Source organism: Pelodiscus sinensis, chromosome 26, assembly GCF_052426305.1.
Source record: "Pelodiscus sinensis isolate ZL-2025 chromosome 26, ASM5242630v1, whole genome shotgun sequence".
NCBI classification, from domain to species: Eukaryota; Metazoa; Chordata; order Testudines; family Trionychidae; genus Pelodiscus; species Pelodiscus sinensis.
The window spans coordinates 9,003,999-9,031,609 of record NC_143077.1 but is presented as its reverse complement, the minus strand read 5'-3'; the positions used below and the strand labels follow the sequence as shown (position 1 = coordinate 9,031,609).

General features: G+C 58.7%; 1 protein-coding gene across 1 annotated transcript; it reads right to left on the bottom strand.

Moving 5' to 3' along the window:
* Positions 1-627: 627 nt before the first annotated feature.
* LOC102460867 (angiopoietin-2-like) lies at positions 628-23,877 on the bottom strand. Its single transcript, XM_075908603.2, has 9 exons — positions 23,285-23,877; positions 16,894-17,049; positions 15,651-15,772; positions 10,982-11,214; positions 10,379-10,500; positions 9,193-9,294; positions 7,491-7,657; positions 2,146-2,276; positions 628-931 (listed from the first exon to the last, which is right to left on the bottom strand). Exons 1-9 carry the CDS (start codon positions 23,579-23,581, stop codon positions 771-773), a joined length of 1,491 nt encoding a protein of 496 aa, XP_075764718.2. The 5' UTR covers positions 23,582-23,877; the 3' UTR covers positions 628-770.
* Between the last annotated feature and the right edge of the window lie 3,734 nt (positions 23,878-27,611).

The following is a 27,611-nucleotide window of genomic DNA, read 5'->3' as shown; positions in this document are numbered from 1 at the left end:
TCTCAGAGCAAACCTGCCCCGGGCCGCCCCTCCCGCAGCAGTGGGGGCTCGGCCTTCCCCATCCTCCCGGCCTGTTTTGTCTGCACGCCAAGCCAGCCTGACCAGCTGGGAGCGGCCCGGCCACGACGGCCCAGGCTGGGGGAGCAGGTGCCAAAGGGGGGAGTGAGGAATGTCCACAGGGCACAGCCAGCTTTGGTCTCCACAGCGTGTTCCCAGTGAGAGCCGATGGGCCTGCAGCCAGACCCAGGGCGCAGGGGCTCCGGGGACAAGCCTCCTAACCGGCCTCCGCAGGGCTTGCCCGCAGCCCGGCCTCGGCACCTCCCCGCCGCGGGTCAGAGGCTGCCGCAGAGTTCCGCTGCACGGGGGTACGCGAGAGAGCCCATCGGTGCGCCCCGCCGGGGAGCAGCCCCCCAGCTCCTGCCCAGCGACTCATTCCAGCACAGCTGTGCTCTCCACTGCCGCTTTATCTGAACAACCTGACACAGTTGGGCCAGCCCCCGGGGAGCCCCCGGCCAGCTCCTGGGGAGCCAGCTGCTGAACTGGGAGGAGAGTCAGACCTGGACGCAGGCTGCGGGAGGGAGCCTGTCCTCTGTGCCTGGCGGCTGGGAAGAGCTCTGGGAGGAGGCGCCGCCCCCGGGCAGGGCTAAGCAGGTGTCCGCAGCGCTGTGCAAACTCGCCCTTCAGGCCCGGACCCACGTGCGGGAGCCTTCGCGGCCCATCTCCCCAGCAGAGACGGCCCAGCCCCTGCGAGCCGCCCCGTCTCGGGCCTTTCAGAAGTCCGCCGGCCGGATCATCATGGTGGTGGCCTTGAGCCTGTGGCTGGGTCCCTTCCAGTAGTGCCACTTCAGGCCGTTGTAGCGGGCCGTCGCGGAGCTGGTGGGGTAGTAAATCCCATTCAGGTTGGAGGGGCCGCAGGCATCGAACCACCAGCCTAGGGCATAGAGGGGAGGGTGGGGGAGGTCAGAGGGGCAGTGCCCAGACAGCGGCTGTTCTGGGAAGGAGGAAGCCGGGGCACAGACTGGTGCTCGGTGGAGGTGTCACTTTCCCAGTGCGGCCCAGAGAAACCCAGCTGTGAGCTCATGTCCCCTTGCCGGGGCATCCTGTGCCCCTACTCCCCCTGTGCCCCATGTCACCCTGTGCTCCTCGTCCCCTGTGCTCCTAGCCACCCTGTGCCCTGCATCACCCTGTGCCCCAAGCCATCCCGGGCCCCCTAACCATCCTGTGCCCCTAGCCATGATATTGCCCGGGGAGCTGCTGGGGGTGCTGTCTGCCTCAGCAGATGGCCTGGCCCATGGCCCAGTGTCTTGGTACCATGGGTATGTCTACACTACCACCCTAGTTCGAACTAGCGGGGTAATGTAGGCATACCGCACTTGCAAATGAAGCCCGGGATTTGAATTTCCCGGGCTTCATTTGCATAAGCCGGCTGGCGCCATTTTTAAATGCCGGCTTGTTCGAACCCCGTGCCGCGCGGCTACACGCGGCACGGGCTAGATAGTTCGGACTAGCAAGCCATTCCGCACTATCTGTACGCCTCGTGGAATGAGGTGTACAGATAGTGCGGAATGGCTTGCTAGTTCGAACTATCTAGCCCGTGCCGCGTGTAGCCGCGCGGCACGGAGTTCGAACAAGCCGGCATTTAAAAATGGCGCCAGCCGGCTTATGCAAATGAAGCCCGGGAAATTCAAATCCCGGGCTTCATTTGCAAGTGCGGTATGCCTACATTACCCCGCTAGTTCGAACTAGCGGGGTAGTGTAGACATACCCCATGATATTGGCGAGGGAGCTGCCGGCACATTGCCAGAGCTGGACTCACTGCGTGGGGGAGTGTGTGGGGGGGAGGAGGCAGGGAAGGGCTTTCGTTATCTCATTGCCAAGCTAGGGAGAGCCACAAAGCACAATTCACATGTGCCCAGAGCTAGGCAGCACGTTGCCAGGGGCCGACCGGGGTCAGCTTCCCACAGGGAGAGCTCGATGGACCCTGCCAGCTGGCACATGATGGAAGAGGCCCAGTGACACGCCTCCCAGCCTCAGTGCAGTCTCTTGGGGCTGAGTCCGCTATGAAGCCCGGCCAGCCCAGCCCCAGCCTGCATGGCTGAGGCCCGGAGTCGGCCCAAGCCCCGCAGCGCCCCCGGAGGCTGTTACCTCCGGTCGCCATCTGAGCACACTTGCAGCCGCATCGGTCGTTGTCGGCATCCTTGGTGCTGAAGGCCGTCCCCGGCGGGCTGAGGCTGCTCGTCCTGCCGGCCGTCCCGCTGTAGTTCCGCACGTAGAGCCTGGGGAGACACAGTCACGGGGTTGCCCAGGGTCCTGCCGCAGCTGCCCTGGCAGGGCTGGGCTCCTGGTATCAGAGAGGCAAGGGACCAGGTGGGCACAGTACGAGGCAGGCCTGGGTGCTGACAGCACGAAGGGAGTAGACCCACAAGCGCCTGCCAATCAGCGTCTCTGGCATGGACCAGGCTGTCTTCCACCAGGCCTCACCGCTTCCCTCCTTCCGGCTGGAGTTTCCCACAGCTCTGCTCCCTGGGGCTGGTCTGGCCAGCATCTCCTCAAGCCACCCCTTCCCTGCCGCTGTCTTCTCCCTGCTAACTCAGGGTATGTCTACACTACAGCGCTAATTTGAACTAACGGATACAGACTAAAAAACTAGGGCGAATTAGCGTTTTGCTAATTCGAACTAGCATGTCCACATTAAGTGGACCCTGAACCGGGGTTAAGGATGGCCGGAAGCAGTGCCGGCAGGGCATCAGATGAGGACTTAGAGCGTGGAGCTGCTGCCTCAGGCTAGCCGAGGGCTGTGCTTAAAGGGTCCTGACCCCCACCCCGGACATACAGTTCTCAGGGGTGCCCCGCTTGCAAAGCAGTCCTGGCTTGGAGTGCCCTGAGTGCCCACACTGGGCACAGCACAGCACTCGGCCATCAGCCCGGCTGCACTTGCCGCAGGCTGCCATCTGGGGAGAGGGGGCAATTGTGGGGCTGCAGGAGAGCTTCCATCCCCAGAAGCCCGCAGAGCCAGCCCAGTCCTCCCCATCGGGGGCTCGTACCCCATTCCTCCCTCACCTCCTTCCACTTACCCTTCCCTAGCCCCTCTTCCTGATGTACAAAATAAAGAAAACGTGTGGTCAAAAATAGAATCTCTCTTTATTGAACAAAACTCGGGGAGACTGGGAAAAGGAGGTGGGAGAGGGGAAGAGAGAGGGTGGGAGAGGGGAGGGCAACTAAAATGATCAGAGGTTTGGAACAGGTCCCATATGAAGAGAGGCTAAAGAGACTGGGACTTTTCAGTTTAGAAAAGAGGAGACTGAGCGGGGATAGGATAGAGGTCTATAAAAGCATGAGTGGGGTGGAGAGGGTGCATCAAGAAAAGTTCTTCATTAGTTCCCATAAAGAAGGACTAGAGGACACCAAAGGAAAGGAATGGGTAGCAGGCTTCAAACTAGTAACAGAAAGTTGTTCTTCACAAAGCAAAGAGTCAACCTGTGGAACTCCTTGCTGCAGGAGGCTGTGAAGGCTAGAACTAGAACAGAGTTTAAAGAGAAGTGAGATAAAGTGATGGAGGTTGGGTCCATGGAGTGGTATTAGCCAGGGGGTAGGAGTGGTGTCCCTGCCCAAAGTTTGTGGAAGGCTGGAGAGGGATGGCACGAGACAAATGGCTTGGTCACTGTCTTTGGTCCATCCCCTCCAGGGTCCCTAGGATTGGCCGCTGTCAGTGGACCACCTTGATTTTCATGCACACCTGCTCCTGGGTGGCCAGGCTGGCAGCTCTCCTCGTAGAATGAGGTCCACGATGTCCGCACTAGCCCAGGAAGGTGCCCGCCTCTTGCGGTCCCGGGCAAGCTCCCGGGAGACGCCAGCCTGGTCCCGGGAAGAGGGGGTGGGCTGGGGGGCATCGGGTGGCTGGCTTGAGCCGTGCCAGGTGTAGGATCTGCTGGCTGGGTGCTGGCAGGCTTGCACCTGGCACGGGCACCGTAGCCAGCCCGTGCCCCTTTAAGGGGCCCGGGGCCGGGAGGGGGGCAATAGAGTTTCCCTGGTGTTGGCCAGAGTGGCCACCAGGGAAAGCTGGGGAGGGCTAGCCTCCCACTAGTTTGAATTAAGGGGCTACACACCCCGTAATTCAAACTAGTAAGTTCGAACTAGGCTTAGTCCTCGTAGAATGAGGTTTACCTAGTTCGAACTAAGCGCTCCGCTAATTTGAATTAAGTTCGAATTAGCGGAGCGCTAGTTTAGCGCCTATCAAAGTTAATTCGAACTAACGTCTGTTAGTTCAAATTAACTTTGTAGTGTAGACATACCCCCAGGGCCCTGCAGAAGACTTCTTGCTGTCCAGGGCCTGCAGATGCCTGCCCTGTGCCAGGAGGAGGCAGCATTTACACTCATCCCTTGTTGGCTGGGTGAGAAGGGAGCCCTGCCCTGCCCCCGCAAGGCTCCAAGTCCCTGGCCCTTAAAGATTCAGTAGCAGGATCTGTCTTAGCTGCTATGACTCATCTGGGCCCTTTCTCTCTTTCACTGTATCTCCCTGGATTTTGTCAGGCCACCTGAAATCTTAGAGGCCACGTCACTGGATGAGAGGGACTTATTTACTTATTCCCACGATATAAGAACTAGGGGTCACCAAATGAAGTTAATAGGCAGCAGGTTTAAAACAAACCAAAGGAAGTTTTTCTTCACTCAGCACACAGTCAACCTGTGGAACTCCTTGCCAGAGGATATGGTGAAGGCTAGAACTTTAAGAGGGTTCAAAAAGAGCTATACAGATTCATGACGGTTAGGTCCACCAATAGCTATTAGCCAGGACAGGTAAGAATGGTGTCCCTAGCCTCTGTTTCTCTGGAGGTGGGTGACAGGGGAGGGATCACGTGAGGATTACCTATTGTGATCCCTCCCTCTGGGGCATTTGGTATTGGCCACTGTCGGCAGGCCGGATACTGGGCTAGATGGACCTTTGGTCTATCCCAGTCTGGCCGTTCTTATGTTCTTATGACCAGTGGAGCTCCGTGCCCACCCACAGTGTGGTGTGGTGTGGTGCGGCGTGGTGTGGTGTGGCGTGGTGTGGTGCGACAGGCCTGACATGGCCAGAGCAGCCCCTGCCCATGGTGAACTCAGCCTGGCTGAAGGAGCTCCAGTCTGCTGTGGGCCCGGAGCAGTACCTCCACCCGCCCTATGTACCGTATTTTCTGGCGTATAAGGCGACTGGGCGTATAAGACGACCCCCTAATTTTCTAGTTAAAACATAGGTTTTCGTCTTATACTCGCCGTATAAGACTACCCCCCCTTAAGAGGCCAACCGGTAGCGCCCCAGCGCCCCTCCGCCTCCCCGGCTTTGCTCCCGGTGTCCCTGGTCTGCTGGAGACGGTCCCCAGCAGACCAGAGGCACCGGGAGCAAAGCCGCAGCCGTGGCGGGGTCCCGCGCCTCTGCGGCTTTGCCAGAGCAAAGCCTCAGAAGCACAGCACCCCGCCGCTGCTCTGGCTTTGCTCCCAGTGCCCCTGGTCTGCTGGGGACCGTCTCCAGCAGACCAGGGACACTGGGAGCAAAGCCTCGGGGGAAGCCGGCAATGGGGCAGCCCAGGAGCACCTGGGCTGCCCCGCTGCCGGAGCCCCTCCGCGGCTTTGCTCCGCGTCTTCCTGGTCTGCAGACCAGGGAGACGCGGAGCAGCTTTTCTCGCCCCAGAGTACACGGGCGTCGGGACCACGAGGTCCCGCAGTCCGTGTCCTCCGGGGCGAGAAAAGCCCCGTTTGTACCTGCAAGTCGGGGACTGCCTGTATACCCGGCGTATAAGACGACCCCCGATTTTTGGGGGATGTTTTTTAGCATAAAAAGTCGTCTTATACGCCGGAAAATATGGTAAGCGCTTAACTGGTCCAACGTAACGTTTACCAATCGAACCGATCCAATGGGATTTTGCGCCCCTAGCGGCTATGCCCACGCTGCCTCTGCATGTGCCAAGTTGTGTGGGTGGGAACGGCCCCTCTGGAGCACTGGCCTTGGCAAGGGCGCCGCTTTGCATGCTGTCACTGCCCAGCCTGTCTGGAGCTGGGTGGAATGCGAGGAATGGCGGGAAGGACCTGCCACGGAGCCCTGCCAGCTGCTGGATGCGGGTTGTGTTTTGCTGGGGCCGTGGCCTCGTGTTTTGCTGGGGCCGATTGCCAAGAAGGACTCGGCCCCAACTCCCAGGATAAAAATGCCTCCACCGGTCCTGGAAAAGCTGCCTCTGTGTCTCACCAGAAAAAGCGTCTCACCAGTTCTGAACAACCAGGAGTCTTGGGGCACCCTAAAGATTAACAAAAAATGTGTCTGACGGAGTGGGATCCAGCCCACGAAAACAGGCCCAAATAAACGTGCAGGGCTTTCAGGCGGCAGGGGACTCCTCATCGTTTTTGCTGAGACAGACTAACTCAGTGTTTCTCTACCAGTGGTACGAGAACCCTTAGGGGTACTCGTGAGAAGTCTGGGGGGGGGGGGGGATACGTGCACTGAAATGTGGAGAAAACTGAATTTTTCTTTTAAGTTTTACAGCGCTTTATTATTTTTGTACTTTTTACACCCAAAAATTGCATCGCCCGCCTGGCTACGATTAAGTTGTTTAAACAAATGTGTTGCAATGGTAGAACTTTTTGTGTGTGTCTGAAAACTGTAGGTACGAGGGGTACTTATAATTTTTTTTGAAAAATGCCAACTTATAAAAAAAAAGTTGAGAAACACTGGACTAACACAGCTGCCTCTCTGACACTGGTCACCAGGCTGGGCCTCTCGGAGCCGAATTCTCAGCACTCGGGGAAAAGCCGTGAGATTGGATAAGTGGAGAAATAGCATCTTTTCCCGCTGGGGCTGCCGATCCCCGTTTATCAACAGGGTGGGGTGCTGCGGTGGCCAGGCCAGAAACCCTGACTGGATCATTCAGAACCCGGTCCAAAGCCCAGTCACTAGAGAGATTTCCACTGATTTCTGTTGGCTGTAGATCGGGCACAGAGTGAAATTTCTGCCCGGCGTTGGAGATTTCTGCTCTGCCTCGTTCAGGAAAGCAGGGTTAGCCTTGCCTTGCCGGAGCCAGGGCTCCCGGACTGAAAACGACATTCAAAGTTCTGAGGCTGAGGTTCCATCAGGTTTTAGCCAAGCTCGGCTGCTATGAAAGCTGTTTGATTCCCTTGGCCAACATGGAACCAGCAGGACACTAACATGGGCATTAACATGACTGCAGGAACCGGCAGGCAAAGGCTGCTGGGTGGGAGCAGGTTCCAGCAGGGAATGCTGGGTCTAAGGCCTGGGAGGCCCCAGCAGGAAAGCCTACAAGTCTGGATCTGCATCCAGAGTTTAATTGACAGCATCCTGAGAAGTGGGGAAACTGAGGCAGGGCACTTGCAGCACAGCCTCAGGCCACAAGGGGGCATGAAGGTGGCTGCTGGCCCATGCCCAGTGCATGAGGAGCTTCTGCACTCATGTCCAGGACCAGGCAGGGCGGGATCCCCCTTAGTGCACCAACGGCGGGACTCACCGATAGAGCTGCTCCTCGCTGCCCAGGTGGAAATGCTCGTACAGGGAGTAGGCCTCGTTGCTGTCCCAGTCCCGGAGCTGGACTCGGAGGGAATAGGAGCCCTGAGTGGAGAGCCGGTGGATGAAGTCATTTCCCAGCCAGTGTTCTCCAGAGGGGGACCCAAAACCCTGTGTGGAAAGATCAAAAACCCCGTGAAGCCAAGGCCCAGCCGGTGAGAATGGGGCTCGCACGGTGGCTGCCACCAGCCCAGAGAAAAGAGTTCCCAGCAATGTTCCCTCTGATTTTTCACCAATGTGCAGAATAAATTTTGTTGCGTGCACCGATTAATTGGTGGATGTGCACCACCCAGGGAAAGATGCTGCCGGCTGTGGGCGCTCTGCTAATCATTTGGGTGGCACCTGACTCTCCTGGGTGGCCGCCCAAGCGCTCAGCCAGGTTCTTGTGCTGTGAGTCTGTGCTGGAGGGGACTGACTCGGCTCTGCTCTGAGGGAACTGTCCATACGTGCAATGGTCATTCTGTAACTAGAGTGTCGCTGATCCCACTTCCAGGCTGCTGGGAGGCCTCAGGCTCCGGCACCTGGTTGGCTTTCCAAAACCAAAGCCGGCAGCACAGCGGTGTTCAGTGCAGCTGTTCCCAGCCCCTCCCTGCTTCCTGCTGCTGCCAGGGGTGGAACCAGGCCCTGGTTTGGAGGAGACACAGAATCTCCCCTATACCCAGATCCACCCCCACGATCCCCTCCCAGCGCCGTGGCTACAAAAGCACTTTCCAGGGCCAGCCCCATGACTAGTGGGCCGAGATCTTTTCCAGCCTCTTCACCAAAAGCTGTTCCCAGGGACGGGGCTGCCGTGGCGGAGCGCGGGCGTGTGTTTGCAGCAGATGCTGCGCCACGTGGCCGCTTGCCCACGGGGGCTCACCGAGCCCAAGCCACGCGTGGCACATCTCTGCAGACAGCAGTGGGCAGGCCACGCGTGGTCAATGTGGGAGAAGCCCCGGGCACCACGGATACTGATCCCGATTTTCCACGCGACACGTGCAAAGGGGGGAGTCCAGGAAGAACCCTCCCTGCTTGGACTAGTTAGCCATTTGGGCAACTGCATTGAACATCCCCTTGAGCCCTGGGCCGTCCATGGTCAGCAGGGCCGGGCTGCTTTGGATCCATAAAGCTGGGGGCGCAGAATCGCCTGCTCACGCTCCCTCTGTGGTACTTCTGTGCCGTCACCGCAGTGTCTGTACTGCACCACACCCCGGTGAGGCCGGCCCCGGCTCTTATCCCGGCGCTGGTCTGGGAGGAGGTGAAGGGATGTGGGGGAAGGGTCTGGTTTGGAGCCCTACAGTGGCTCTGACAGGTTCAGTTCTTCCACCCCATCCCCTGTGGAAAATTGCCCCAACCCTGCAGCTGGGGCTGCCTCTGCTCCCTGCTTGCAGCGCAGGGGTGGCTCCGCTCTGTCCCTTCCCCCATCGCGCGGTTCCTGTTTGTACCCTCCTGGGTACCCGTGACCGAGGCCTTCGCCGCACGCCCTGAACAATGAGGCAGGAACCTCTGCTCCTCGCCTTCCTCCCCATGCGCTCCGGGCGTGGAAGTGAGGGCCCTTCGCCCCTGGGAGCGGCAGGCTATTCCTAGCCCGCACAGGAAGCTCTTCCTGCCCCGCAGGGCGGAAGCGCCGGTGGTCCCACACCACGGCCTGGCCGGGGGAGCCTTACGTCTTTGTACTCCTTCCAGGTGCGGTGGAAGTCCACGGAGCCGTCCTTCCGATGCTGCAGGACGGTCCAGCCTCCCCCGCTGGTCTCCATGTCGCAAAAGGCCTGTGAGAGGGACGGCATGGCTGTGGCTACAGCAGCCCCATGAACCGGCCCGGCACCCGAAACAGGCCGGGAGCGTGAGGGCCCTGTGTCCAGAGCAGGAGCTAGGCTGGGATCCCCAGGCCTGGCCGGGGCCTTGAGACAGAGCCCACGGTAACCGTCCCCGCTGGGAAGGGGCTGTGCCATCCCCGAGAGGCACAGCGGAGCTGTGGGATGGTTGAGTTGGTTTGCAGGTGCTGGTTTTTAGGGCCGTGGCTACTCATCTGCATCCCAGCCCCCTCTCGCTTGGGACCCCTGGATCCTCTCCAGTCCTGTCCCTTGTGGGGAGGGAGGGGGACTTAGGCCCACCACCCTGCCCTCCCCTCCCCAGGCAAGTGCCCTATCCCCTATGCGATCCCAGAACCCACCCCACCTCCTGGGTGTTCCTCGTCCCGCCTTCCAGCTGGGCAGCCTGGGTGCTGGCTGTCCCATCCCATCCCATCCCATCCCCTCCCGTCCTGTCCTTACTGGAATGGGACTTGAACCCACCATCCTGCCCACCCCAGGCAAACACCCTCTCTGCTGGGCCCACCCCACCACCTTAACTTTAGGGTGTCCCTTATCCCGCATGCTTGCAAAGCCTGGGGCACGGTGGTGATTAGGCTACATCCAGGGTCCCTCCAATCTGAGAGCAGCCCCTAGGCTGCTCCAATGACAGCGGGGTGGGGCAGTGCGAGACGTGGGGAGCAGCGCCCCTGCCAGCCGGCTAGCAGACCCCGTTGGGCAGACGGATGTGCAGAGGTGGGGAGCTGCCCAAGGCCAGGCAGCGAGGGGGTGGCGGAGCTGAGCAAAGGACCAGAATCCTGCTGCTGTGCTCTAGACACTAGGCTCCCCCCACCCCCAGAAGTGGGCCCAGAACCCAGGAGTCCAGACTACCAGGCCCCTCTCTGCTTTCGCCCTCTGCCCACCCTCTGCGCTGGCCCCTTGACTGGGTGTAGAGAAGCTGGCGGGGCCTCGGCCTGCAGCCACGTGCTCACATCTCCTGGACCACGTGTGCCAGGACTGGGCAGGGGCGGGGGCGGGCAGGCTGCCTCGCGCGGAGACGTACCCTGGCGGTGGCTGTGGAGTTGGGGAAGCGCAGCGTGTAGACGCCGCTGGCGGTGACGCCCGACTTGTAGGCGGCCCCGCAGTCCTGGAACACCTGCTCCTCCTTGGGGGCCGGGGAGATTTCTGGGTGGGGCAGACACAGGGACACTCAGCTCTTCCCCCGGCTGCCCCCCCTAGCCCTGCACCACCCGCATCTCGGCTGCCAGGCAGCAGGCTCCTCGTGCAGCGCAGCCAAGGCTGCATTGTCCCAACCACACTGACGCCAGCGGGGCGCCAATGGCCCAGGGGCTGCCTGCAGCTGCCGGGAACCTCCCGGAGGAGGGACTTCTCAACAGGCGTGAACCCAGCCCCCCTGGCTCCTAGGCCAGCCCTCCAACCCCAGCACAGGGGCATGCTGGGAAAGGATGGGGCACAGTGGTGGTTAGGCTAAGTCCAGGGCCCCTCCAATCTTAGAGCAGCCCCTAGGCTGCTCCAAAGAAAGTGGGGTGGGGCAGTGAGAGAGTTGGGGAGCAGCTCCCCCGACATGCCCCCAGTCTTGCCCCAAGCAGCCTGGGTCCGTGTTTGGGCCAGACCCCCGAGCAGCCCCATCTCCTGCGGTACTCACGGTTGCACTGAGACACCAGGCTCAGCAGCTGGGTCACCGTGTCCAGGAGGGAGGCCTGCTGTCTCTGCAGCGCCGTGTTGTTGGCCGAGGCCGTGGCGAGGTGCTGCTCCAGTTCCCGGATGAGCTGGGTTTGCTTGGACAGCAGGCCCTGCATCTCCAGCTTCTCGGCTTTGATCCCTTGCAGCTCCTCCTCGTGTTTGCCTTCCACGTCCAAGACTTTCTTCTCCAGAAAGCTGGGGGAGGGAGCCGGGGGTGGGGGGAAAGGAGCCTCACAGACAGGAGCTGAGGAGGGGTGGGCCAGTGCAGGGCTGGGACCGAGGAGCCTTGGCTACCGCTCCTGGCTGTGCCAGGCTCCTGGTATCACCCTGGGAGGGGCACTTAGTTTCTCTCCCTCAGTTCTCGTCTACGCAAGGGGATAACGGCCCGGCCTCACCCCAGAGGAGAAACACACGAGAGCCTGGAAGGAGCCCAGATACCGGGGTGAAGGGCAGATGCACTGCTGCAGGCTCTGGTCCCCAGAGGGGCACGGTTCTGCAGCTCTGGCAGCCCCCTCCAGCACAGCGCTGCCAGCCCCACGCTTTGCAAACCCGGGGGGGGGAGGGGACGTTTTCAGACTCCACGCCCCGGCTTTTCTTCCTCCTGGGTGTGGAGCTCTCTGGGGATGCGTTTTCAAGCTGTGGGAAACGGTTGGCCCCGGCCCAGCGCTCAGCAGCACCGGCACCGCTTGGTTTTCAACTTGCAAAACCCATTAGTGACAAGTCCCTGCGGTAGCAGAAGCTCCTCTGGCAGGCAGGGTGGGTGGGCTGGCTCCCAGGGTGGGGGTGGAGGGACGAGGGCTTCACTGCAGGGAGGATTTACAAGGGAGAATGTTCCCAGAAGCATAAAAACCCTTCACCTTAGTCAGCGGGCATCTAACTAGAGCCCTGTCCCATTTGTGTCACCTACAGCGGGCCCTTGACGCAAGCCCTTAGCAGATCCGGGATGTGCAGCACAGAGCTGTCTGCAAGCAGGAGCTGTAAGCCGGCCGGTCCCCTCTGCATGTAACATCACCCGAACTGAGGGGACAACCACTGAGGTATTTACCAGACAAGGTGGGGGAGGGAAATATGCTTTACTGGACCAGCTCCTATTGGCGAGAGAGCCAAGCTTTTGAGCCACACAGAGCTAGCTCTTGCACAGGTCTGGGACCGATTCTCCAAACCCTCAGCTAAATGCCAGCGGGAATAGCGCAAGGCCCCTCTCTGGGTACCTTGGACAAACCAGACTGTCTCTATGCAAAAGAAGAAATGGACGCAAATCAGACACCAAGAACCGTACGGGCACGTCGACACAGCAGCGTTATTTCGGAATAACTGATGTTATTCCGAAATAACACAGTCCGCGTCTACACTTCAAGCAGTTATTTCGACATGTCGAAATACTATCGAGCGGGAGGGCTGCTTACTCGGATTCCGGTAACCCTCGTTTTACGAGGAGTAAGGGAAGTCGGAGGACGAGTGCTCTACCTCGGACTTCCTGCTGCGCAGACAGCGCCCAAAGCCGAAAGAAGCGGTTTCGATTTTAAGCTATGCAACTGACGTAGCTGGAGTTGTGTAGCATATTTCAGCTTTAGCCCTGCTGTGTAGATGTGCCCTAACGTACCAAAAAACAGTAGGGGAGCACTTTAGCCTTCCTGGTCACACAGGCTAAGTCTGTGCTGGCAAATGACTGCACGGAAAATCAGCTTCCAGTCCTATAATTCCCGAGGTGTCCACACTGGCAAGGCACTGAGCACCCACTCACTCTGCAGTTGCTGCCCTCTAAGAAACAACCTCGACGAGAAGTGGAGAGCTCACTGTGCTCGGGATACGTTTGAATTGTTGCATTGAAACTGGCCCCTGGAAATGGCCCATAATCCCTCAAGTCTCCTCTGCTCTTTGTTTGGAACTTGTCCGTGTGCCCTGCAGGCTTGTGCATCTCCCCTTTCAGAGCTGCGATTCGGGCAGCCTGCATGCTGGGCTGATGTGCTTTGGGACACAGAGCAAACCATTCAGAGGCAGAGGGGTGTGTGTGTGCGTGTCTCTGTCTGGCTACATCTACACTACGAGTGGCAATAATATGCTAATGAGGGGCTCATCTGCATGAGTTGCGATCTCATTTGCATATTTTCTGCCGATCCTTTTTTGTGCTAGGGGTTTTTGCACAAAAAGAAGCAGTGTGGATGTTTTCTTTTTGCACAAAAACCCCTTGCCCCACGAGATTGGTACACCTCCTAGGCATAAGGAACTTTGCACAAAAAGAAAACACCCACACGGCTTGTTTTTGCGCAAAAACCCCTAGCGTGAAAATGGATCAGCAGAAAATATGCAAATGAAATCACAACTCATGCAAATGAGTCCCTCATTAGCATATTTTTTGCCAAGAAAACTCATCGTGTAAATGTAGCCTCAGTGTGTGAGAGAGAGATTGACATGCAAAAAACTGGGGAGGGGGGCTGAGAAGTCTGAGTTTCCCTCTCCCTACCTCAGGAGGGCTCGTTTCCTGCCGCTGTCTTTACTTACAAGACAGCATGCTGACTTCCCCCAAAACACACTGTCTCCTCTCCTCGCCCTGCATCCACACACACTCTGTCACATTCTCTCCCTTCCCCCAATCTCAGCTGAAAAGCAGCTGTCAGTGTAACAGGATGACCATGCACTCGGGAAACCTGCATCATGTGACGCTGCCTGCCCCTTGCAGCATTGCAAACCCTTCCCAAAGCATCCCGCGGCCAGTTGCACCGCAGGATAACTCCCACAATGCACTGCTCTCCGGGGCATTGCAAGAGCTGCTCATGCGGATCTGCTCCATGATCCCAAGGAGCACAGTGTAGCCCCATAACAGCGGGTTTCTTGCAGCGCAGGAATGGCCGGTGTGGACATCGCCGTGGGTACAGGCTTGAAAGATGCCATTCTCCAGCCAAAACACTTCAAAACCAGACTGCAGAGCTGGAATTCATATGCAAATCTGACACCTGCGGAATGGGTCTTAATAGGGACTGGGAGTGGTTCTCTCATGTCCATGAGCCATTTCCCCCTTTAGCTATTCTCCCCTTCTTATCACTGTTGGAAGTGGGTGACACCCACCCTGGTCGCATTAGCCTCATTAGCAGGGATGTTGCGATCCCATCCCGGCACCTATGTATGAATCCCTGCCGACTGAAGCAGCAGCCCCCGAAAGCTTACGCCCTAATAAACGTGTTAGTCTTTGAGGTGTCGCAGGACTCCTGGCTGGTTGTGTTGACACAGACTAACATGGCTGCTTCTCTGAAACGTCTTACATTCTAGTACAGCAAATCTAGGTGGAGTGACTCATTCATAAGCCAAAACGGGGGAAGAGGGGAGTTTGCAGGTTGTAGGGATGTAATAGTGTAGTCAATTAACCGATAAGCACAAGCTTATAGGTTAATGCTATAGACTACATGCATTCCTCCCCACCAGTAAATTTTTTAGCAGGCTGGCCAGCAGCCTGGCTCAGTCCCGGCTTGCACTGGGTCCAGGACCTACCCCCTTTGCGACTCTGCATTTAAAGTGTATTAGGAGCCAGGCAGGTTTGTGCCGGGTCCAGAAGCACAGACATCTCCCACCCCAGACAGAGGCTGCTTCCACCCCATGCTGCTGCCTCTGTATCAGAGGCAGCAGCACAAAATGACAAGCAGCCGGTCCACAAGGAGAGCTGGTTTTTAAACTGGATCCCCTCACGGACCAGCTCCCGTCTGGCACCCCGTGCTGTTGCCGCTGATAGAGACACAGCAGCGTGAGGTGGCAGGGGACTCCTCGGAAGTGGGGCCAGATTGCACTGGCTGCCGGCCCCACCCCCAGGGACTACAGAATAGTTGACTAACCGATAAGAATTCATGAGGTTACTCAACTATTCAATGAACCGATATTTAACATCCCTAGTAGGTTCCAGATTATTGTAAAAAGCTCGTCTCCTGGTCTGACAAAAGACATTCCCTCACCTACCTCGTCTCTCCAATGTCCCGGGACTGACATGGCTACAACTACCCTGCGGGTTCATTTACTTCTAGTGAAGGCAGCAGCTGTCTGAGTTGCGGACACACAGCTGCCTGCCTTCCTACGCTGCCAAAAAAAGGAGCAGGGAATTTGCCCAGAGATGCTTAGAACCACTTCTGGAAGTGTAGGTTCTGGGCAACAGGAGAACTCCAAAGCTCCGGAGTTTGGCATCCATATTGCAAAACCGAAGCTCCTTTGAGCTGTGCTAGCTTGGACATTTTGTATTTTATTCCCATCCTCTGGTTGTTCTGCAAGCCAGAGCAAGAATGACAACCAACCAGGGGTCTTTTTCATGATCATAGCACAGGCTGCCAGGTAACTAGCGAGACAGGGGCTGAAAATGAGCTTTTACTGAGTTTGCCATGAACAGCATTTGAAGTCAAAGGGGAGAAAATGTTCCTTGGAACGTCAAAGCGTTCCCTGGAACCCAACACTTTCATCAAGTTCTATGAGCCAGATCCGCACCTGGAAGGTGAAGTCGTTGGAGCAACGTGGCTTTGCACCAGATGCAGAGCTGGCCCTAGAAACTCTGCGAAGTCCCAGGCCTTGCTGGGTTCTCCTGGGCCTACGTTGTGTGGTGGAGACAGCCAGGTCCCAGCCAGGTTACAGCTCTACCCAGAGAGGCTTTTTATTACCTGTTCTTCTCCTGGAGCTTGTGTATTTCCTGGGTCTGCAGCAGCAGCTCTTTCTCCAGCTTGTTAGTGGACAGAGAGTTCTCCAGCATTTGGATCTCCAGCCTTGAGGTCTGATTGAGAACCTAGTGGGGGGAAAAAACCACCTGGGATGGTCAGGAAGGGATGGGAGCAGTGGGGATGCGCATTTGGGACACACTTTCCAAAGCCCAGTAGCGGGAGGAGCAGCCGAGATGGGGACATGGATTTGGGCCCAAGGAGGAAGACTGGGGATTAGGTTTCCTGTCCCAGTACAGTCCTCAGTGCCGTAAGGGTCAGATTTTCAAGGTTTCACCACCCACAGTGGGGCTGGATTTCTAAAGCACCAGGCGGATTGTGGATCTGCATCCGAGGTCCGTGGATTCCGCACGCGGCTCTCCATGGATATTAAGCAGACAGATGCAGAGTTGGATTTCCCAGAGCGCTCTGCTCCCACGGAGGAACCAACACAGCAGGCCAGATTTTCACAAGAACCCAGGACAAAGGTCCGAGCAGTGCTCAAGTGGGCAGCCGCAGCCCTTGGAAAGCTGGGCTGGGCCGTTTACACTTTCCTCGAGTGACAAGGGAGAAGCTGTTTGATGCGGTCCCTCGGGTGTCTTCGCTGGAAGCGGCATCACATTCCCCCTGCCCCTCCCCCCTGCTTCTTATAAAGACACCGGCAAAAGATGGAAATCACCATGCACCACATGCAGCAGAACCTCCTCTGCCGAGAGCGGGGAACCAAACCCAGCGCAGGGCTACGCAAATTCAATTCCAGTCTAGGGACTTATATGTGACGACTCCAGAGCTCCTCAGAGCCTGGCCAACAGCTTGGGGGAGGCAGCCCCCCACAGGCGGCGAGTTATATGGACCCCTGGTGACTGATCACAAGGAATATTCCTGACCCTGGGTCTGAATCCACCGGCGTTTGGGGCCGAGTCCCCTGGCCCTGCCTGCTGCTCCCATGCGCTCCCCCTCCCGTGCATTGCCCAGTCCGTCGGGGGCACCCCCCTTTCACCGGCAGCGCGGCAGGAGTAGACCCCCTTCTTGCCCACTCACTCTGGGTGGCGGCCAGCACATGTGGCCCTGCGGCCCCTGAAGGGGGGTGCTGCCGAGTGCTCCCCCTTCAGAGTCCTGGGAGGGAGTTCGATTGGGGGAGGGGGCCGGCTCTGGGCATTCAGGGCACCTGCAACGTTTCCGCCCGCCCGCCGCCCCCACCCCCGCTTACCTGCGTCTCCACCTTGGTGAGCTGGCGGGTCTGCTCAGCCGTCTGGCTCAGGAGGCTGCTCCCCATCTCCAGAATGGCTGCGGTGTGGTTCTGCACCGCGTGCAGCTGGATCTCGGCCAGCTCCAGCCGCACGTTCTCCTGGATGTAGCTCTCCAGCTGGAGAACAAAACACCAGGCCAGGGAGGGGTTGTGTGGGGAACAGCCACGGCCCCCCGCCCTGCCACTGGAGCGGTGACACAGTCACCGACAATAGGTGCATGTGCCAGGGGCGTGTTGCCTGCCTCCGTCATTCCCACTGGGGCTGATGCCCAAATAAATCTGGTGCCACAGGGCTCCTCACAGCTAACGCTGGGTGGAGGAGAGCCACACCGGGGCTGTAAGAGGCTTAGCTTCACGGGCTGACTTGCCTGCATGTCTCCTGCCTACCCACCCATTTACCGTATGCCCCGCTCGCTCTGGGGCAGGGAACCGGTTTTGGGTTGGGGGCCGCTGACCCACAGAAAAACCAGTCCGGAGCCATGACCAAGTGAGAAGCCAAAGAACAACCAACCAGCCAACCACACCTCAATGACGTGGCCCCCGACTGTGGAGCAGAAAGACCCTCCCTCACTTTCCCCTCACACACCAGAGCCCAGGGGGGCCAGGGCTGATAGATTTTGTGGGGGAAGGGGGAGAGGCTCTTCCTCCCCCACCAGGCAGTCTGTGGATTGGATCCGGCTTTAGCTTCCCTGACTCAGGCTTGTGAGGCTCCTCATCCCCACAGCAGGGAGCTGGTGCTGGTGCTCCAGCCCTGGGGGGGGGGGGGTTGGAATAGCTGGCACAGTCTCCCCAATGCTGGGGGCGGGGTTTAGCCTCCGGGGCTGGATCTAGGCAAGCTGGGGGCCAGATCCCCACCTCTGCTCTAGTCAGCCACGCAGCCCACCCCTGCACACCCTCCACCTAGCCCCACTCACAGTTCTGTGTCCATCTGTCCATCCATCCCACCCCAAACACACACACCCAGCCCTCCCACCCTCCCTCCGCACCAGGATATTTAGGAGCCTGCTTTCTGGGAAACATGCAACATGGATTCTAGGGAACATGCCTCCTATTCAGGGTCTCGGGTCGTTAATATGACCCAGCCACACATGCATTAGCCACCCAGGCCTGAGCAGCTCCGCACGGTTTGGTTCAAGCTCACCCCCAGGCTGGCCAGGCAATGCTACCAATCCCCGCCCCCTCCCTTCTCCAGCTGAGACAGGCACAGGGACATGCAGGGGGGTCGCCTGGAGTCTGGCTCTTCCAGGGCATGGCAGAGCTGGGAACGGGTTTCAGAGGTTGGCTTGTGCTCTAACCCTTAGACAACTCTCCCTCCCTGCACTCCTTGGGCTGGAGGGGACGAGAGGCGGCAAAGGAAGGAGAGTGAGAACCAAGCCCCGCTGGTTTCCTTCTGCCTCTTGTTTTGTAACCGGCTTCCCGCCCCCAAAGGCAGGTGTTTGGCTTTTGGGGCGGCTGGCCTGCATCAATATTTCTCTCTCCACAATGTTTGTGCAGATGATGTCCCCTGCCCGTGTCCAAACACGACAGTCCCTGTGGGCGTTCGCCAAACTTCCTCCTATTGTAATGGGGGGACAAGTAAGGCCTCCTGCTCTGCACCCCCGGCCGCCAGCCCGTGGTGTCTCTTCGCGGGCCCGAGCTGGGGCTCTGGTTCCCAGCCTGCGTTGCACTGCAGTTTGCAGCCTGCTTGGCTGGATGGGGAGCTCCCCCGGCCAGGGACCCTCTGTCTGGATGTGTCTGCATGCTCCTTTCACTGCCTCGCTTGGCTGTCTGCTGCACAGCTGCCAACGGGGACACCGCCCACCCTGAATCTGTGCCTGCAAGGGGGCAGCTTTGCAGCGACTTGTTCAGCTTGGAGACAGATTTTCAAAAAGAAAAGAAAACGCTTGGTGGGAAGGGGGGAATTAATAAAGGCCGATGGAGTCCAGATGACTCGCAAAACCTTCAACGCTCTCAGATCTGGGACAACCGGAATTCCCTCCCTCGCACCTTCATAAAGCAGGGTGGGAGCAGACTTGCAAGGCACCTTTCCTCCCCTGGAAAGAGCCCGATCCTGGGTATACAGCGGCTATGACAGGCACCCACAGGGCACCAGCCTCCCGACATCTCCCGCATGGGCTCAGTGATTTGACCTCATGTTCCCGAGAGGCTGCTGGCCCAGGTCAGTGTTTCTTATGAGCTGCACACTTGGACAGCCACCCAGGCATGATTCAAATCCCCCCAGCTGATTAGCAGAGCGCCCCCAGCCGGCAGCATGTATTTCTATGGGTGGTGCACATCCGCACATGCTGCAGTGCACAGAACAAAATGTATTCCGCACGTAGCTGGGAAAAAAATAGAGGGCACATTGGCCCAGATGCTGACCTCCTGCCACGGCAGGTATCAGAGAGAAGCAGATGAGCTTGAGGACATCGCTGAGGTGAACAGCAACGTCTCTTTAGCTACAGCCCAGGCTCCGAGGCTCATGCTAACAAGGTACCGCTTCCCAGCAGGGCCTGGCTGCCCCTTGCTGCTGGTTAGAGCGGCTGCTGGTATTTCGTGTCTTGTTCTCTTTTATGAGGGAACTAGAAGTCCTTGAGAGGGGACTAGGAACCAGGCCAGAAACACCCATTGGAAACCTGGACGATACCAACTGTGGAAGTTTGGAGTCAGTGGAATCTCCAGGGGCATGAAAGAGCGGGGCACAATTAAACCGCACCAGGGGCAGGCAGTACACTGGGGCTGACTGCAGGGCCTGCTTGGCTTTTCACTGAATCTTCACTAGCTCCGCACTCCTACTGGCTGGGAACCTGCTGCCGGCTGCCTCTGGGGGCAGCATGGTCTGCGGTGCCAGGGGAGGCAGGAAGCTGCCTTAGCTTGCCCCCGCTGCACCACTGACCGGGAGCAGCTCGAGGGCAGCCCCTCCTGCCCCAGCCCTGACCTCCCCCAAAGTCGGAGCCCCCTCCTACACCCCAAAGCTCCCCTCCTCAGCCCGACCTCAGGGCCCACACTCCAGTCAAATTCTGTTGGGTCGTGGGCATCATCAATTTTCTTCAACTGGGGCCTGAGGGGGAAAAAGTTCGAAAGCCGCTGGGCTGGAGAGATCCAGCGATCGGCCTGAGGCAGAGCCAGCCACACAGCGTCCCATTCTGCCACCATAACCGCAAGTCCACTTGCCACCGCGCTCCGGAGGCAGGCAGCCCCCCCAGGCCTACAAGTGGGGTTTGGAGGGAGGCGTCTAGCTTGGTAAACTCCTAAGGCTGCTACTGGGAGGTTTGGGGCTGGGAGGGCCGGGGGGGGGGGGGAATGTGGGCAAGGAGGAGCCGACAGCTTTGCATCTGAGCTTCTTGCAGAGCGTCAGGCAGCTGTCCCGGGGAAACATCCGTGCCAAGTGGTTTGAGCGGTGGAGCGACTTTTGCCCCCTTCTGGCGCCGCTGAGATCCTGCCCGGCAGCGTCGCCCCCACACGCCTGGCCAGACTGAGGATGCGCTTTCAGCACTGGCCCGTCCTGTTTTGCATACAGTGGGGTGTCCACTGGCTGCTGCCCCTCGCCCAGCATGGCATCCACCTTCATAAGCACGGAGGCAGGATCTGACATGAGGAGGCTGGCACCAGGCCCGCACACGCTGGATCAGCTGCACCCCCCGCCCCAGCAGCCATCCTGGGCTGTGAAACGAAGCAGGTTCTCCCCGGGTGGCTTGGACAGGCGACTCCCACGGCGCTGAGGGCAGCCACACCACACACCCCGGGGCTGCTGCTTCCCCTCTGGCTGGATCCAGCTCAGCGCCCGGAGTAAGGGACAGGCGCTAACATCAGCCCCTGCATTCCCAAGGAAAGGCGCCGGGAAGGGGGGAGGGAAGAGAGGGAGGTGTCGTTAGGGGAGGGAAGCCAGCCCAGGGCATCTTGCTCCACATAAGCCCCACGGCTATCGGCTCGGAGTCCACGCAACGGGCCTGACCCAGAGCAGCCAGACAGCCCCTTGCATTCCTCTGCTCTTCCCTCCCATCGCCCCTTGCTGAGCTCCCAGTGTTAAGCTCCACACCCGGGGGGGGGGGGGGGGAGATCCACCCAGTTCTGAAGCAGTAGCCACTAAAATGGCTATCGCCAACTAGCCAAACCGCCACATGTGGCTAGCGTGTTGGACACCACAGCTCTACAATGAACTAGTCCAGGCCTCCTTTCCCAGCAACCTCTGTGCAGGGTGGCAAAGCACCATTGTGGCTCCCCCCCGCCCCGCTCCCAGCAGGCCCCAGAGGAATCCTGCCTCCTTGACCAGTTTGCTTGAGGGACTCCGGCTGGTTCCCAGCAGTGCTGAAAACAAGGGAGCCATGTCAGCAGGAAGCCATGTCCGCACTGTTTACCTTTCGAGCCAGACAATGTGATTCATGGCTTCTGGGGCCATAAACACGTGTCTGGGTGTCCAGGGGAAGGGAACGGCGGAGGAGAATGTTTTCCACCCCACTTCCTCACGGGCGGCCCAGCTCCGGGTAACCCCTGCAGGGCTGCAGGGCCAGGGGAGCGCCCTCCCACACCCAGACCGGTCTCCGTCCATCCTGCCCACCCCATGCACTCATCAAAGCAGCAGCTGCCATCAAGACCTGACCCCTCAGGAGGGCAGCAGCCTCGGGAACGCGGCACGTGCTGGCAGACAGGAGGCGTTTCCACGCATAGCAGGTTCAGCGGTACCAGCCACTCAATACCCCCAGTTCCGAGAGACAAAACCCTGCTGTCTCATCTCAGGGCACAACCCCAGCAAGCCCACAGGTCACATCGCAGCAGCCTCACGTCTTTCCAAGGTACGTTCTGCGCCTCACGCCCCTCAAACTCAGCCGCTCCCGGAGGAAGCCACCATGGATAGGACAGAAGTGACCCAGCTAAGGATTCTGGGGCAACCCCCCAGCCGTGGCCTGCAGACTCTTTAGTGCTCTCCTCCAGAGACCCCGACACAGCAAACAGCACGGCGCTCAGTGCGGCACCACACGCAGCCCCAGGGAGCGGACGGGGATCTGCATGAACCAGTCGGGGCACCGTGCTGCTCAGTATTCATCACTTTCAGACACTTTCCCCTGCACTGTTCTCGTGCCCTCAGCCTGTGATCTGATGGGGTTTTTATTGGGGGGGGGGGGATTTATTTTTAATTAAATTCCCCCCTTGTGCAAATATTTTCTTTGGTAGAGTGTAAAGAAGTTTGTTCTGCCCTGTCTTTGGAAAGAGATGTCATGTCGTCTGAATTAGACACGCATCCCTCGCAGCAGCCTGGGAACAAAGATGAAGGAAGCAATCCCTTTTCTGCCTGCCTGGTATGTGCATCGTAAGCCATTGGTATTTATGCTTAAGGAAGGAGCCTGATAGATCCTGCAGGCACAGGGAGAAATCCTGGCAGCCGGAAAATAAGCGGCACAACTCCTAAATTAACCACAAGGGGATCAGGGTTTCCTCCAGGATGCTCGATTCTGAAACAGCTTCTAAACTGGACTGACTTCAGTGTAAACTCACTGGTGTAAATGGTATCAGAGGGGTAGCCGTGTTAGTCTGAATCTGCATAAACAATGAGAAATCCTGTAGCACCTTATAGACTAACAGATGTATTGGAGCATAAGCTTTGGTGGGCAAAGATCCACTTCGTCGGATGCATGTAAATGGAGTTATTCCCGACGTACAGCAGTGTAACTGGTCTCACGGTCACCCTCTAACTCTGGGCTCACCAAGGAGAGACCCATGAACCCAAGTGAGTTTTGATTTCCTGGGTTCGAAAATAACTGGAAAGAAAACAGGAAAAGAAGGTTTCTGCTGCAGCCCGCCGGCAAAGACAGTCAGGCACAGCCAAGCAGCAGAACATGCGTCTGATAACAGAGACCGAAAGCACGTCACACTCAGGATGGGGCTAGGAGAAATCTAACAGTTTTACAGGGGCGCTGAATAATAGGCGGGAGGTGGCTTTCCAGGATCAATACCTAATTTGCCTATTTAAATGAGCCAAGCCCTGGTACCTACTGCAGAAGTGACTTACCCGCAATAATGCTGAGACTAGATCAAGGCTAGAAGCCTGTTTGGTCCCTTTAGCCACGTAATTATACAGCAGTTCCCATGCACAGACTGGCCGGACTGTCTCGAGGCAGCCAGTGCCACATGGGTAGGGTCAGAGTCCCAGCCCCTCCCAGGAGACAGCACAGCTAGGAACAAGCGGGTTCCTTGTGCCGCAGCAGCAGAAAGGGAGCCAGTTGCCAGAGGCCGCCCTGAGATGCAAGAGGCAGAGGGATCCCCGTTGACACTCGCGTCCCAGAGAGGCTTCCCTCGCTGTGTCAGGGAAGGGGCCGGCAGCTGCCATCTGTACAAGAACCATTGCAATCCCCCTGGGCCCTGGATTGGATCCTACCTTCTGTAGCCACTGGGTGTTGTTTTCCATGGTGGTCTCCAGCTGCTGGAGCCGCTTGGCTGGCCACTTGGGGTCAGGCCCGGAAGGAGCGTCCCTCTGCAGCGAGTTGGAGACCTGGTATTCGGCGGCCGAGGGGTAACAGCCCCCGAGCTCAGGGAGCAGGAAGGTGTAGCTGCACGGCCCATGCTGCACCTGGTGCTGAGGTCTGTCCTTCCCTTTCAGGTGGGACCCAAGTCCCAGAGCCGTCACGGCCCAGGCAGCCACCACGAACCACAGCAGGGCTCCCCTGGTTCCCATCCTCACCTTGCAGGGAGGGGAGGGGAGGAGGCTTATTCCTACGCAGCCGAAAGAGCCGGAATGTCACACGCGGGTTTCCCTGCTTCTGGGCTCCCTGACGCAGGACACTCAGTCCTCCCCCTGCCTGGCTGCTGCTGCTGACATGTGGCGTCTGACAGCTCCTCGGCGGGGAACGCAGCCGGCCAGGAATCCTGCCCCCTGAGCCTGCGTTTCCTCGATAAAGGCCTTCAATTGCTTCCTATATCTCTGGCCCATGTTCTCCCGACAACTGCAGGAAGTTTTATTATTATTATTATTTTAAACCCTCCCCTTTCCCCTCCCTTGCCCCCCCAAGCGCCTCTCCCGCCCCCTGCGGGCTTTGGAAGCCGGCCCAGCCCTCTTCGGAGATGCTTTGTCCTCTGGAATCCAGCTGCCTCTGAGGAGATAATTAGGCCGCAAGAATGTGTCAGCCCCCAGCCCAGGTCAGGGGCGCTAGGGGTTTCCGTTTATCTTCGGCGGCTGCTTGGCCTCGCCTCCTTCCTGCCGTTCCCTGAAGACTGGGTTGCCTGGCAGGGCTTGGAGAACAGTCGGTCTCTCGCCCACAGAGGGAGCAGGGCCCAAGGATGCTTGCCAGCACCCTGCTTTCTAGTCCTAGCTGGTCAGTGGCCCCTCTGTCGCAGGGGGTGCACCGGCAGGGAGAATGTGGCTGCAGCATCTTTGGCTGGTTTAGCACCCGGCAGCTCTCCTCCCCTCCCCCAGTTCCTCCCACCCCGCTGAGGTCTGGAAAACCTGCCCCACTGAGAGAGACTGCAATGCTCCCAGTCTTTTGCCTGCTGGGTCCGGAAGGGACTTGCTGACAGTCTGCATGCAGCTCTCTTGGCTAGGAGCTGAGCTGGCTGCAGGCCGATGTCATGTCTCCCTCTCGCAGGAGGTCAAGGGGCCGCATCTCTCCCCCCGCTGCTCCACACGGTGCGGAGGGGGGGCGCGGAGAGAATGGGACATCCAGGACAGCCACAGCATCACAGACACCGACTGGGAGAGCCCTGGGGTTCCGTCGGTGTAGCTAAAACAGAGGTGAATGTTCCATGTCCTGCGTAAACTAGGGTCTGCAAGATTAAGGTTTAAAGTGGTCGCACCTTTTGGGGGACCAGCCGCACTTGAGAAATGCTGATTTCCCCTGTGAAATCACCACCGGACTAGGTAAAAGCACACAAAAGGCCTCACCAGACTCGATGCATTTTTCACTGCCATGAATTTGGGAGGGCCCTAGCTAGGAGGTTAAGGGGAGCTGAGAACTGACTTCATTACGGCCTGTTTCCTTCCCCTGCTCACCTGTAAGAGGCTGTGTGTGGTGCACAGAGCCCCGCGTACCGGTTGAGCCTTGCACAGAGGGCCGGCTAATCCTGTAGAGCAGAGTGAGACTGTTTACTGCCAGGCTGAAGCATGCTCAGTGCAGAGAGGGCAGAGGAGATGGGTGTATCGCCTGCCTCTTTGGGGAAGGCGGCTCTCCAGGGATTACAGACATACCCCTGTCACTTGAGAAGGTCCCATAGGTTCAAAGGCCGGGTGTGGTCCAGATGAGCTTCCAAATGGGGGGGGGGGGGGTTCAATCCGCCGAGCTGGGCTCAGGGATCTCCCAAGAAGGGGCTCTCAAGAGAGACGCTGGCACAGCCAGTTGCTGGCCAGACGCTTTCCCATCACGCCAGCACTGGCTTCGCTTCAGGTCAGCTCTAGAAACGCGGAAGGGTTCGCAGAGCTGCCAAACAGGCTCATTCCTTCTTGCGCATGACCCAAGTCACACGTGAACCCACGACCCCAGCCAACCCGCCCTCGGCAGCATTTCTAAAGAAGCGCCCCCCCCCCCGCCTGCATCGCGCCAGCAGCTCAGCTGGGCTTGTCCCGTCTCAGAAGGGGCACTTGGAGCATACTTGTTCCTGTAAATATTTACTCCAATTCCCCCGAACTCCTGGCTAAGCTGCTTTCTGCAGCACCCTTGCCCTCAGCCGCATCTCCCCACAGCCCTGGTTTGCTTCTTACGCGTCTCCACTGAGGAAAGCCCAAAGGGAATGGCTCCCCTTCCAACGGCTATACCTCTTGCCCTCTCCTGTGGCTGTAGCTACAGCAACATCCCTAATGTCAGCTGGAGAGTACCCTACAGGATTGTCTCCTGCATCCAGGTTGCAGAGGATGCTCACAGCTGCCCGTCTTGGGACCCCTTGTCGCGCCTTGTGCCCACCGCCAAAAGGCAAGTTTGTTTCTTCAGAGGAAACCCAAGCCACTAATTTTTCTCACCCATGTACAGAATAAATTTTGTTATGTGCACCAGAATGTGTGGATGTGCACCACCAGTAGACACACCAGCTGCGGGCGCTCTGCTAATCAGCTGGTCAGCACTGGAATCTCTCCTGGGTGTCCACCCAAGCACCCAGCTTACAAGGAACGCTGGCCCGAGGGACTGCCCCACACAGCTGGCACCAGCCCAATGAGGAGACGGTAGCACACTCAGTGGCACAGTGCGAAGGTGAATGAACACCTGGACAAAGGCTTCCCTCATATGAATTCAGGGCTCACAGAAATGGGGGCACAGGTCTCCCTGAAGATTCACACAGGGGGGCCCTGCCTTACTGCTTCACGCCCAGCAAACAGGTCATAGGAGTCTCAGGCCGATGATGAAGCTGGAAGCTTGAACCTTGGGCCTGTCCACAGTCTGGGAGGGCTCAGGATGGCAGCGCTCCCGGTGTGCGCAGCGGAGAAAGTGCAGCCGATGCATTTCAGTATCTGACCCGTTTTCCTATTCTTGTGGCCTTCCTAGCAGAGCAAGCCCAGGGGGCCCAGCTGGCTGGAAAAGGTGCTGTTAGAGCGGGCCCTGTGAACCAAAAATCACTCGCCTCACGTGGAAAGTTACTCGGGCGAGAGACCCGCTCGTGTACATTTGCTGGCGAGATGGGCCCAACAGCGAAATAACATACAACAGCCATAGTGAGTCAGACCAAAGGTCTATCTATCCCAGTATCCTGTCCTCCAGCAGGGGCCGATGCCAGACGCACTAGAGGGAATGAACAGAACAGGTAGTGACGGATGGCAGAACGCAGGGGAATAGAAATTTTCTAATTCCCGCCTGCTCGCTCACGGCGCCCTCTCCTCGCTCACGGCAACCGCAGCGAGACCGACCAACTCACCCACCCCGCGCGCCTCCTCCGGCCTCCCCTCCCTTGCAGCAGGGAGTCCCGGGTGGTGGTGGGGCGCCGGGGGCCCTCTGGGCGGCGCCCCGCTCAACTCACTCCCTCCCTCCCTCCTTCCTCCCTTCCCGGCAGCCTCCGCCAGCCCCTGGGCTCATCTGCATGCGGGCTCTGCCCCCTCTCACCCTCGCTTACCCGGCCTGCTGGCTGGCTGGCTGGCTGGCTTGCCCGCCCGCCCGCTCACTTGCTCCGACCAGCCTCGCCTCGCCTCTCCTCGCCTGCAGAAGCGGCTAGTCTAGTGTTCAACGGGGCTCGTCAACTGCTCCCTGACAGTCCGGCTCGCAGGTCCGACGCCCCGCCCCGCCCCGCAGGCAGGAGAGGCAGGTGTGAATGGGGCTCGTCAACAGCTCACTGGCAAGGCCGACGCCCCACAGACTGCTTACCAGCAGTCTTTCTGCCTCTGCCTCTGCTCTTCCGAGCACTCACTCCCTTTCTCGATTTAAAAAAAAAAAAAAAAATTAAAATGAAAAAAAGCTGCGGCTTGCCAACGCTGCCTTTGAAAAAACCTCCCCCAGGAGACAAGGGAGACGCGGAGCAAAGCCGCGGTGAGAAAAGCCGCTCTGCGTCTCCCTAGTCTGCTGGGGGGCACCCCCCTGGGAGGCCCTCCCCTGGTCTGCTGCGGGGCGGGCCAGCAGACCAGGGAGATGTGGAGCAATGCCGTGGCGACGGCGATGGTAAAGGAGAAGGAAAGAAGCCTACCCTGAAGCCGGGAGAGACAGACCTACTATATACTACCCTCCATCCCAGCCAAAAGGCCGGGCCCAGGGCCTCCCTCCCCTCCCCTGGAAAAAGGCCTACCTTGCCTCACCTCA

What these genes read in the sequence shown, in the direction of transcription:
- LOC102460867 (XM_075908603.2), bottom strand. Translation starts at nt 23,581, where the DNA reads ATGGGAACCAGGGGAGCCCTGCTGTGGTTCGTGGTGGCTGCCTGGGCC. An exon ending in CCTGGAAGGAGTACAAAGAC is followed by an intron (nt 7,658 to 9,192) that starts GTAAGGCTCCCC and finishes CTTTCCACACAG; the next exon opens with GGTTTTGGGTCCCCCTCTGG. An exon ending in AGCGAGGAGCAGCTCTATCG is followed by an intron (nt 2,277 to 7,490) that starts GTGAGTCCCGCC and finishes GTGTCTCCCCAG; the next exon opens with GCTCTACGTGCGGAACTACA.